The sequence below is a fragment of the Hoplias malabaricus genome, chromosome 15 (genome assembly GCF_029633855.1).
Source record: "Hoplias malabaricus isolate fHopMal1 chromosome 15, fHopMal1.hap1, whole genome shotgun sequence".
NCBI lineage: Eukaryota > Metazoa > Chordata > Actinopteri > Characiformes > Erythrinidae > Hoplias > Hoplias malabaricus.
In genome coordinates this window covers 11,981,588-11,994,139 of record NC_089814.1, presented here as the reverse complement: position 1 = coordinate 11,994,139, position 12,552 = coordinate 11,981,588, and the positions used below count along the sequence as shown (strand labels likewise).

Genomic DNA, 12,552 nt, shown 5'->3' with positions numbered 1-12,552 from the left:
CCCACCCGCTCATGTCATCAAATTTACTTAGCTTTGCATACATACTTAAAACATAATTCAGTTTATGCATTATAAAACCTCACTCAGAACTAGACAGTTTTAACAAAAATAGAACCTGTGTTTATAGTCAGCATTAAAAAATGTGTTAAGGAAATCGTGGTGGTGCATGTTTTGCAGTGTCACTGGTAAGTTATTTTTGGAGGAGAGCTGCAGGATACAAAGTCAAACCTAATGACTAAATGAATTGTGTCCTCCAGAGGGCAGTGCACATATCCTCCCATGCACATTCCCTTTCTGTCACCAGTTGCTACACAAAATTCTCCAAAATAGTTGAGGCACACTGCCATTATCTGTCCATGCCAGGAGAGCAGGCACCACAAGCACCGTCTTGACTCCTAAACAGCCCCTCCAGAGAGCCCTCAAATAGCTGTGGAAATAAGGCTGTAGGAAAGAGGGCCATCCTCAGCACTGCTTTTTCAACCAACTAGATCAACACCTTTATTTAGAAAACATGAACATATATATGACAAAGTATGAAAACATGCCTTTATCTCAGTATGAAGACCAAATATGAACTAGACTAAGACACAAACCCAGACCCAGCCAATACAATGTTACTGAAATACAAGAGTTTTTGCCACGTACGAGAAGGAAGCAAACTCTATCCTTGAGAAGTTTCTCTAGGTCATCAGAGCATAGGTTTCTTTTCTTAGCAAATCCATTAAGATACTCTAATTACTTCCTTTCTCCAGGGCATAGCCACCATCACAAGTGGAGCTAATAGGAATTCAGAGATTGAATAATTGTCCTCTTGTTCCAGTCTGCAAGCAGTCTCGCTTCCACAGTAACACATCTTAACATGTTGTGAAGGTCAATAGATGAGTAAGATTTTTTTGGGGGGCATTCAAAACATGGATCTCAGCAAGAAAACAGATCTCTGCATAGGATCTGCATTCATAAGAAGTGTGCCACAGGCCAGTAAGAGAAGTAAATGTAAATTTTATTTACTCACTCTGTACATGATCATACCAGAACTGGTGTTAACACATGTAAATGGTTTAAGAAAACAAAAAGGCACAAGTTTCCATGTTGAACTTAGGAAACCACATGGATACTTACTAATGTTAAACAATAACACAGTAATACTGTTAATGTCTTTAAAAAAAAAATAAACATTTTAAAAACTTAAATTATTTGAGCATTAAGGACTTGTGTATTGCTTGGAGGGAAAGAGAAGAGGAAGGGGGAGGGGAGAAAGAAAAAAAAAAAAAGCCTACACTGATGCCGGGAGACAGAATCTATGAACAGGTTTATTTCACCAAGAGAATTCAAAAATAAGTTCAAAGTCAAGAGGAAAATAAAATGACACAAAGCAGCATTAGATCCAAGAGGGAAGTAACCTCTTGGCCAGGAGGTCATGCAGAGGCCACCAGCAGGCATTTTATCCCTTTTTAGAAAATCACCTGTTAAAGATCTTACAACAGTTTATCTTAAACACATAATAAACTTGCTGAAAAAGAATCAAATGCAGGGTTGGCTGCTATTGTTCCTATACTAAATTAAATATTTTACAAATGAGAAAATGACATTGTATGTTGACTATCTTTTAGCAGAGAACTGCTAATGTGCAATACCAGCTGATGACAAAGCAGGTGATACTAAACTTTTCTGACAGTGGGAACAGAGGAAAAGGCAAGGCAGAATGCAGTGTTCATCAAACACCAAATCCAGTCTTCAAAGGGTGCATTCACTACCTCATGTTTGCTTGTGCGAAATGTTCCTGCTTGCATGAAAGGCATAGATTAGGTCAAGGATTCTGTCTTAATATTCCAAACCTACTCTCATATCACCAAGCTACCTTCAACAAGCCTCACAGCTAAGCCCTTCACCATTCTAAATGTAAAGCCTCCAAGTTACACTACACCTGATATTTACAGATCTTGTTATATTATGGCACAAATGAAAAGGCTACATACGTAGACTAGTTTCACATAATCTACTCATTGGAGAACAAAGGAGCACTGAAGTCTGCCACTAGACAGCCTCTGACACATCAAGATGAATGTAAGAGAATGAATATTTCACTTAAAAACCTGTCACTGTAAGAGCAAAACCTCTTCACAATCAGAGCTTTTCATAACCATAATATTCAGAGTGGCAGCAACCAATCAATCCCACACAGCGTAGGCTTTACATAAGAGGGACAGTGAGATAAATGTAAGTTGGACCTCATGGGTAAGTGTCTGCCAATGACAATTTTACTCTAGATGGTTTAATTGTCTTCCCTTTAAAAAAAATACTATTCTTTCAAATATGTTTGGCTTGCAAACACTCAAAACCTGCTGTCAAAAGTTTCCCAGAAATAATATCAAAGTAAAAAAATAAAAAAGGGTGAGAAAGACTAGGCGTCACAGAGTGAACCACATCACTCACATATCAAGGCTTGGCACAGGGAGAGATGGCTGATAGCTTGGAAATAATAGGGCATTTAGGGCAGAATAAAAAATACTGATTCGCCTGTAACTAGGGAGAAACATTAAGAACTGTTTGAGTTTGGAGCTGTAAACAGTCAAAAGCCACGCAAATGGTTTGCTCGAGAGACGCACTGTGACAGAGCCTCAAGCACGCAAGCGCGATTTAGATGGTAACATCGTAGGGCAGCCAGCAGGTTGAGAGAGTACCGACAGAACAAGACCCTGGTCATTCACTCTCATCTGGGTTTTGGGAATCCAATATTTTAACATGAGTGAAGGGGAACAAGCCTCTCCGTCCATTAACTTCGCCTTCCCACTGACCACTGATGTTCATCCGTGTCACTTTCACAATGTCACCCACCTGTCGAAACAGAACAAGAAATTACTTACAACTTAAATGACAAAACATCCTTTTGTGCTGAAAGTTAACCTCAAGGTTATTGCCACTCCCTAGCCATCCACAAACACTCTGCACTCACTACTCTTCAATAACTTCAATCTTACAGCTAGTTGTACAACCCAGAAGGTCATAATGCACAATATTACAATTTCTATTTTAGATAAATCATGACGCTATACTGTCATGGTGCAGACATGCCTTTAGCAGAAACAATTCTTTGGAAGACTTCTCTGCATCCTGATGGATTTTTTTTTGGTTTAGTTTTGAAGGAAACAGATCCAAAAATAGTTGCTCTACTTTCAGGCTTACTACTTTAGGCCACATTGCACTAGAATACATCTTCCACAAAATCACGAACAAAGAAAATAAAAGAAATTTAGCAGAGCCATGATCGAAATATGCCCCACAATTTACATATTGCCACCATCAAGAAATAACATTTTCTCCATTTTTGTTTAATATATTAACTCCCTTTTAGATTTATACAGATTTTAACAGGACATCGACCAATTTAGTGGTCCTAAACCATTTTACAATTAGAAATATCTTTTTTCCTTCTCTTGAAAAGTTACCATTTTGGAAATAGCAAAAATCTAGGAATTTGTGTATTTGTCTAACTCTCTTAATTTGTTAAAAGAGCTTGTAGTAGCTGCCCATGTAAAAACACTGTTTACATACAAAATGTGTCGGTACTGAAAGACACAGGTTTGACGGTTCATGAGAAAGATCTTGTGAGATGATATCCTTAACCACTCCCCTAAACCAAAACCCCTTTAGAGTCAAGTTTTGATAAGCCTCTCATCATAGTGTTAGTAGCAGTAGTCATACTCAGGAACAATCTTCCATGCAAATAGAACAGAATGATAAGTGAGAAATGAGGGCATGTGCTGAAAGAGAGATCTACATGCACTGTAAACAAAATCAATAGCACAAAAACAAAACAAAAAGGGAGATTTTAAGGTAAAGTTTACCAACGTGATTCAGTTCAAAGATTACTTGTGTCCAAAACCAAATCCTAAAAGCAAAACAGACCTGCAGCCACAATTACTTTTTTCCCCCCATCTATCTTAATTCAGTTCTTCATGTTGGCATAAACAGAAATAAGCCTTTTCTTTCTCTGATGGAGCTGAAAAACAGCAGGTGCTGGAACTTGCCAGCTAGAATGATAGCCAGGTTTAAGGAAAGGAATTCCACTCAGCACGAGTCAACTAGTCCTGAACTTTTTATGGCAGCAAAGTATTACTTTCAGGATGACTCAAAACAGTCCATGCTCTACGGGAGGTTTATACTTTCATTAAAACAGTTGAAATAACTACACGAAAATGTAAATATTAAAAGGTATTAAATAAAAACTAAGGTGGTAAAATAATAAGGCACCAAAAGCCAAAAACATTTTATTTTGTTTGTGGCCATGAAATAAATAAAATCATAAATATTAACATTATTTATGTGTGTGTACTAAGTACAGTAGAAATTGGGAAAACAGAACAACCACTGATGTGACTGACAGAAGGCATTTCTGGGACTGGTTTATCTGTACTGCTGCTTCAGAATTCGCTTGCATATGGTTCAGAATTTCTCAACTTGTCATAGGTACAGATCAACCTTGCTGCCCATCACTACTGAGAATGATAGTGCAGACTTCCTGACAGATTCAAAGATTGCTGCGTTATCAGATAAAACTGACAGTGTTACTATAAATGTTACGCCTACAGTACCATTAATTGGAGAACATTATATTCTAAATGTAAAAATTTAATTAATTTTATATCTCACAAAAGAAACCAACTGCCAAGATTAGACAAGTTTTTTCCTGTTACAATTAAGCAGTAAATAAACAATACCACAGCAGATATTTTTGGATTTTATTTCACCAGGAAATGCAGCAAAACAGTGTCAAATTACTGCCAAATCTAGGTTTCAACTGAAATGTCAATACAGGTATGAGCCTAGGTTGGTAACTGAGAAGATCAAACAATTTCAAATAAGAATATCAAATGAGATATTCTGAAAATTGAACAGGCATAAAGTACTGTTTAAGGACCTACCTCAAGTGCTAAGGCAGTCTTGTCATATGCACAGGGCACTCGTTTCTGGATAGCTCTTGCCATAACGGGCCCATTTTGCATGGAAGGCAATGGGTTGATAACAGCACCAGGTGTACCAGGGGGCAGTGGCGATGGCGTCTGAGGCTGAGCATAGGCATGTGCAGGCTCTGGTATACCATAGCTGTTAGAGTTGCGGGTGCCATGGCCTTGTTGTCCAGGATGTGGCCTGACCAGCTTTTCCACATAGGGTACAGGAATCATACCAACACGGCCCTCTTTGCTTTTGGCACTCCACCACTGCTCCTCAGGCTTGTCCAGGATAATCAGAATCTCTCCCTTCTTGAAAGGAAGGTCCTCAGCGTCGCTGCCAGTGAAGTCATAAAGAGTCCGCACATACTCCAAGTTCTCATCTCCAGGTCCACCAATTGTCTGAATCTGACCACTGGATAGAGCTGTGGTCGGGTACCTGTTGAAACAAAGCATGCTTACAAACATTTATATACACCTTGTTACAGGGCTACAAAGCAACTTAAAAGTACATTTAAAAGTTTAAATGATCAACTTTCACATATACAAGCACATTAACATAATCATGGCCAATTTAATACACCCCTTTGGTACATTTTACTTCTCTAACACTGCTGGTCAATAGGAAGGGAAACTCGAGGCCAAACAAGATATGACTTCTTAAATGTACACATGAAAAACTACATGGAAACATGTAAAAAAACAGAAATTCCATGATTAGGAAATCTCTGTGCATCTACAAATTGAGCTGACAAATGGCAATATAGTTTCGATTTTTTCCCTATAAAGTGCAACATTAACACATACAGTTTAAAGAAATCTGTCAAGCAAAAACGTGTCCTATAAAAAGGTAGAAGAAACAGTTAACATCCTCTTATGCAAATATGAGATACATTACCAGCTAGAGTTTAAAACTAAAATTCTGTATAACACTTTGTAACACACACACACATATCATATATACACACACACACACACATACATACATATATATATATATATATATATATATATATATATACACACACACACACACACACACACACACACACACACACACACACACACACACAGAGAGAGAGAGAGAGAGAGAGAGAGAGAGAGAGAGAGAGAATTGAGAGAATAAGAAATTAAATGAGATCCAAGTCCTGAATGTAGTAAACAGTGCGTTTTAAAACTAAAACCTTGAGTCATTTCCCACAAAACCTGAGAGGAAAGGATGGTTCAGAATGTTTTTTATTTTATTATTATTATTATTTTTTTTACCTCTGCGCAGGCTCTATCAAGGTGGTCGTGTCAAGGTAATGTATTTTGTAGAACTCCAAAAGCGCGGGCAGATGCTCAAATTCCTGGTCGCCGATCTTGAATCTCTTGCTCGGTAGAGAGTTGATGATATAGTGGGAGACTTTTGAGTTTTCGGACACGGACAGCACGTAGTCACCTGGGCAGGTGGACGAGTCTCGAACCAAGAACATTCCGTGTCTCTGTCCCTGTAGCCTGCTCTGCGTATCCTGCCTTGACAGAGAGCCGAAATACCAGCTGCTTCGGTCCGAGGAATCAAACCGCGCCGACGACATGTTTCCTCTCAAATAAATAAGACTTGGAGCTATCGAAAAAAAAGCGGCCAATATATAAAAAGTTTTAAATAAATTAAAGTAATGACGTTATTAGCTGCGCTACACCGGCAAATAGCTCCCTCTATAAACTAAGGTTAGAATTTGCAGGACCCAAAACGACTGAACAAAAGTGAACTGAACCCCAACCTGACGTTTCACAGACAGGGTACCACTGCCATCAAACAACTTTGTTGCTTTACCATTGCTGTTTTCGAATGCAGTGTTTGTAGGCTTCGCCTTAAAAATGAGTCGAACCGTTAGTGATACAAATCAAGAGAAACCCCATTAAAGTTCCCCTTTTCCGTTCCCTCTTCCGCGAAAGTAGCAGCGAGTTTAAGAAACAATATCAGCCACAGCTAGCTCTCAGCCACTGTCAGTCCACTATGAAGAACAGTTCGCCATAACCAGTGACACGAAAACCCAGTCTACATCACGATGCCGTGAAGCACACAGCGCAAGCTGCCATTTACAAGTCCCAGTGAATATTTCAGACGAAAAAATGCATTAATTTGTTTTAAGAACTAAGTCTCACGATAGAATCCATAAACGCTAGCGGAGCTGTAACAAAAAATGGCGGCCTGCTACACGTCTTCACACACACACATACAAATTAATACCCAGGTTGATTTTCTTTCCGTGAAATCATACGTTAATAACTATTAAATAAGCCCCACTTCCGTACGCAACCCCTTCAAGCCCCGATAAAACCGTTTCAGTTCTGTTTTTCCGTTAAAAACTCCCTTAGTACCCAGCGGCTTCAGTCCTCTCTCGACAGTGAGGTGTAGAAATGGCGTCTAGAGGGCGGGTCTCTCTCGCCGAAATCAAGTTGGCTCCTCATTCGCCAGCTCCTTATTCGAACTCGCCGTTCCACCTTAAATCGGGCAGAAGCGACAGAACGGAACCGCAGCACTGTTTAAGATGGAACGTATAGAGTAAGTTCAACTTCGAGAGATTTCATGTAGCGTTATGAAATTAGTTTGCGGTACAACCAAAAAAATGTTTATCAGGATGTCTGTTTTTCTACAGCAAATGTATCACGTATTGACAGACACATAGTGTGACACATTTAAAACATTGCCATCAAAAACTATGGCACTACACCCCCTACAGTTGTATATAAATAAGTGTATGCTCCCTTACTAAGGAATTGTGCAGTTCATCAGTGTTCTTTAAGACACCCTTTAATGAAAATCATGGTTTTATATTGCTACTAACTGACATTTCTTGTATAAATAAATAAATAGCAATCAGCATCATGAGTGGCATTTTCCGCATTGAAATAGCACTTTTCTGTTCTAAAGACAGTCTTAAAAGAAAACGAGTGTTTATGTAATAAACCTAAAAAAATAATCCTGTCAACTTGCAATGCAGGGCTTCTAAGCTGCAGCCAAGTGCGTAAGCAGTGATACAGTCACAACAAATGTGCAACTTGTGTAAGTAAGATGTGTGTAATGTTTATTCCAATCCATTTTTCATAATAATGACTAAAGGTGGTTATTGCCCACTTTCATAGTTAGGTAGCTTTATTTTAGTTACATAGGAAACCAAAGGAATGATAAGTCAACATGCGATAGAACATGTGTTGATGAAGATGATATATCAATGATGAAAAAAAATTAGGGACTACATAAATTAATGCATAAGCCCAGGGGGTATTTCACAAAGAATGATTTAGCCGGGCAGCTGATGCCAAAAACTGAATCATCCAATTGGGACACTCTACATATTAAGTTGTACATTGGGCTTGATTAAACTGAAAAAATCTGGCTGTGAAGGTGGCAAGGTGGCACGGTGGCGCAGCAGGTAGTGTCGCAGTAACACAGCTTCAGGGACCTGGAAGTTGTGGGTTCGATTCCCGCTCCGGGTGACTGTCTGTAGTTGGTGTGTTCTCTCTGTGTCCGTGTGGGTTTCCTTCTCTCTCTGTGTCCGTGTGGGTTTCCTCCTTCCTTCCTCAGTCCAAAAACACACGTTGGTAGGTGGATTGGTGACTCAAAAGTGTGTGTGAATGTGTGTGTCTGTGTTGCCCTGTGAAGGACTGGTGCCCGCGCCAGGGTGTATTCCAGCCTTGGGCCCAATGATTCCAGGTAGGCTCTGGACCCACCGCGACCCTGAACTGGATAATCGCTTACAGATAATGAATGAATGAATGAAATCAGGCTTTGAGGAATATGCCCAGACATAGATAAAGTTTTGAATATGACAAATCACAGAATAATGAATTAAAAAAACATTATAATAATAGTTTAAAAATATAGGCAACTCTTTACTCAACATCCCGTGTGTTAATTCAGCGAAAAACAGATGAGGATCGGCACCCACCTGATGACTCCTGTGAAGAGCAAGTGATACAGAGGGTGGTTTGGTAATCCATGGGTTGGGCCCAGTGAATAACTGTAGTTGTTAAATGTAGCTGATTGTTGATCAGATCATGGCCACAAAAAAAAAATGTGTAGGATTTAAAGGTTTAACAACAGATGATAACAGATAGGTTATTCCTACCTTCTGCCCAGTGATTCCGGGTAGGCTTCGGAGCCACAGTGACCCTGAACATATGGATGGATGAATGATACCAATTATGTAAAATACTATTGAATCAGCCACAGATTGGGAAGGGGTCAGAACTTGCTGGAGCTTATGGGTGCAGCTTCCAGCATGCCTTGCCGCTCCCCCTGTACTGTTCAGACTTTTTGGAGGTTACTTTGGGGTGCAGAATGCATGTTTGTTGCATATATATTGGGGATTTATGTGTGTTTATGTATGTGAGTAGATGGTTGCTCTGTGGCCAGAGTTGAGTGAGGGATGGTTAACCCTATGCGTGATGGTTAGGTGCACCTAACCATGCAGAAGCCCCTGTATATTTAATGGGATTGATTTAGCACAGATATTTATTAAAGTCCTACACTAATTAAATAGACTCTAGTGCTGTGTCTGAAACTGTACCCTATTCACTATAAAGTGCATTTTATGGTTCCACCATTTTGTGATAGTGTCTGAAATATGGCAGAGATTTTTAGTGTATTTAAAAAATCAATTGATGCACCACAAAAGATATTGTACGACTCCTTTTGTTATATTGCTCATTCCCCTACTGAATTCAGTTCCCTATAATAGTGAACTGTATAGTGAGTAATACAGGGGCCATTTCTGACATAGGGTGTGCCTGCTTCTACCTGCAGTTAAAAATTAAAGCTCTATTGTTTTTAATTTGTTTAGGATGGGTCTCCCTTGTGAATGTTGACCTTAACCTTGCTTTACTCCAGTGCTAATCACAGTTCTGTTGCCTTGTTCTCTATGCAAATATGCAAAATGAAGTACTCCCTTGAGCAGAAATGCTGTCTCTCAACCTCTTTTAGATTAATGGCTGGTGGCAATCTCTCAGCCTCTTTCTTTGATGCTCGCTATAGTGGAGTGGGCTCTCACCCCCTTCTGGGCCGGAGGGGAAATGCTGCTAAGCAGAAAGGAAGAAAGTAGTTGTGCGTTTTACTTTTGTATTTTTGAGGTTTTACTGATAATATGTTTGAGAGAGGCATAAGATTTGCAGCTCCCCCTCAGCCGGAGAGAGGGGCAGATACTTTATGACTCCCAGAGCTGTTTTCAAATCTCTACATTGGCATATTGCATTTTCATTTCCATTTTGAGATTGATATGGAGGAGTCTCAAATCCCTATACTTCCTATATACGGCAAGCCATTATAGTTTTACAAAAGAAATGCATTAAAGGAGCACTAGGAAAGATTTTTCTTTTTCTCCAGATTCCCCCTTGTGTATTTTATTTTTAGTGCATTGTACTGAAATCAACAGGGAGGCAAAGGGAGGGTGTTTTGCTTCCTTCCACCCTTTAAAATATAGTGTCGTTTCGGCAATGTTGAGCTCAGAGTAGAGGCTCTAGTCTCCAATATTACAGATCAGTAGCACATCAAAAAGATTCAGGAGCTTTAATTTGAAAGTTCAGATATGATGTAGTGTTCCTTTAAAGGTTTAATATAATGGGATGAATGCGAATTGTGAATATAAATGGAATAATTTTAGATATGTAGTGCACTATTTGAGCATAAATGTCCTTTTTACTACTTCATAGTTGACTAGGAAGGGAGCAGGAAGACATTTATGATTTATTCCAAATGTGTTTCAGGAGGCTGACCTGGGGGCAAGTGGAGCTGTTTTCAATATCTTTCGTTATCAATGTCTGGAATGCGGGTGCCACCTGAGGAGAAGCCAAGGATTCAGACAGAAAATGTGAGTATTTTAATCAGCTACACAGAGAAATGTATTTAAACTCCAGATTTCCAAGCTCTCTCTTTATTGAAGTTCTTTTCTGTTCTGCTCCTTTCAGACAAAAAAAGCACAAAGTGGACCACGTGACATTCAACAGGCTTACGTCTTAAAAACATTATTATAAATATTACATTATTTTAGGCGTTGTACAAATTATAGACTTATTGAAGGAACTAATAATTAGCCATTGATTACACTAAAAATACACTGTAAAGAATCCATGTATGTTCTACGAGGTGAGTCGAAAGGCGCAGGACACCCTTTTATTCAAGTACCCCTGCAAGTAATAGGTGAGGGGAGGGGGCCTATCTTTTATGTCCGAAACATGGCCGCCATCTTGAAAGCCGCCATATTGGATCAAGGGCAATTGAAAAAGTACTCTAATGAGAAGGTACTCATGTAGTTTATCAAAGAAATTAAAGGGTGTCCTGCGACTTTTGACTCACTCTGTACAATTAATTGCTGTGTTTGAGGTACTACAGTAAATGTGGTTTACAGTTTTATGCAGGAGCCTGTGTTTAATTCTGGGAAAATATTTATATTAGTAGCACATTAAATCTAATATATTACAGTATGGCTGTGGTAACATTACTTTAAGAATATTGTAGCAATGCAGCAATTAATGTTAAATAGGTGCCAAAGATTTTTTTCTTGAACCAGTAAAAGCATATGTTTCTCTACTGGTTTCTGTAATTTTTTTACATTGCTCTATTGCTCTGTTTTTAGAACTATTGGGAGTCTTTGAGCAAAGTTATGTTTTTATTATTTATTAGACATAGTGAAAAGACATGTGAACATTTATACATTATACATATTATACATTCAATTATACATTGAATGCAGACATATATTTGAAAGTAAAGCCTTTGTATTTTTCTGCAGCCTAAAGTGGAATGTGTCCATTCCACTTTAAAATAATACTAGGTAGGATTTGGTATTTTTTGCTCCTGTGCTCCCCTAGAGTTCGTTCATTCATTCATTGTCTGTAACCACTTGTCCAGTTCAGGGTTGCGGTGAGTCTGGAATCACTGGGCCCAAGGCGAGAACACACCCTGGAGGGGGAACCAGTACTTCACAGGGCGACACATTCACTGACACCTATGGAAACATCTGAGTCGCCAATTCACCTACCTGTTTTTGGACTGTGAGAGGAAACCCATGCGGACACGGGGAAAACACACCAAACTCCTCAAAGACAGTCACACAGAGCGGGACTTAAAACCACAACCTCCAGGTCCCCGGAGCTGTGTGACTGAGACACTACCTGCTTCACCACTGTGCTGCTCTCCCCTAGAATTGCACAGTGTAATTCATTCATAATTCATTTAGAGTATCATGGTGATTTTAAAGCTGTAAACATTATACCCAGTGTTCATTTAAATGGTGCTGTAATTACATTTGGTTTAAAGTGGAATGGAAAATGTAACTCGTTATTAGCTAGAGAATAGGACGCTTTTGGTTATTACATTTATAAATTAGAGTCATTTATAGAATCAGATGTGGTTCTATGAATCGTTTATAAATATGCTTTTTACATATTCTTTTTTAAATCTGTATTATACTTGATATTATACCCCAGTTGGCTAAATGTTAAAATTAGTTCGGTGTGTTCTCCCTGTGTCTGGATGGATTTCCTCCCAGCAGTCCCAGTTACTCCCAAAAAAATAAAATAAAATAAAATAAAATAAAAAATGTGTAAGTTAGTGAACAGG

At 38.9% G+C, this 12,552-nt stretch overlaps 1 protein-coding gene and 1 long non-coding RNA gene across 2 annotated transcripts; one reads left to right on the top strand and one right to left on the bottom strand.

Moving 5' to 3' along the window:
• Nucleotides 1-494: 494 nt before the first annotated feature.
• crkl (v-crk avian sarcoma virus CT10 oncogene homolog-like) lies at nucleotides 495-7,354 on the bottom strand. The gene is made up of 3 exons (XM_066645657.1): nucleotides 6,216-7,354; nucleotides 4,923-5,388; nucleotides 495-2,835 (listed from the first exon to the last, which is right to left on the bottom strand). The coding sequence occupies exons 1-3, from the start codon at nucleotides 6,524-6,526 to the stop codon at nucleotides 2,701-2,703; spliced, it is 912 nt and encodes a 303-aa protein (XP_066501754.1). The 5' UTR covers nucleotides 6,527-7,354; the 3' UTR covers nucleotides 495-2,700.
• A 3-nt stretch (nucleotides 7,355-7,357) lies between these two features.
• LOC136668256 (uncharacterized) lies at nucleotides 7,358-12,491 on the top strand. Its single transcript, XR_010795484.1, has 3 exons — nucleotides 7,358-7,497; nucleotides 10,698-10,801; nucleotides 11,842-12,491. It is a non-coding gene; the product is annotated as an uncharacterized lncRNA (long non-coding RNA).
• The last annotated feature ends 61 nt before the right edge of the window (nucleotides 12,492-12,552 follow it).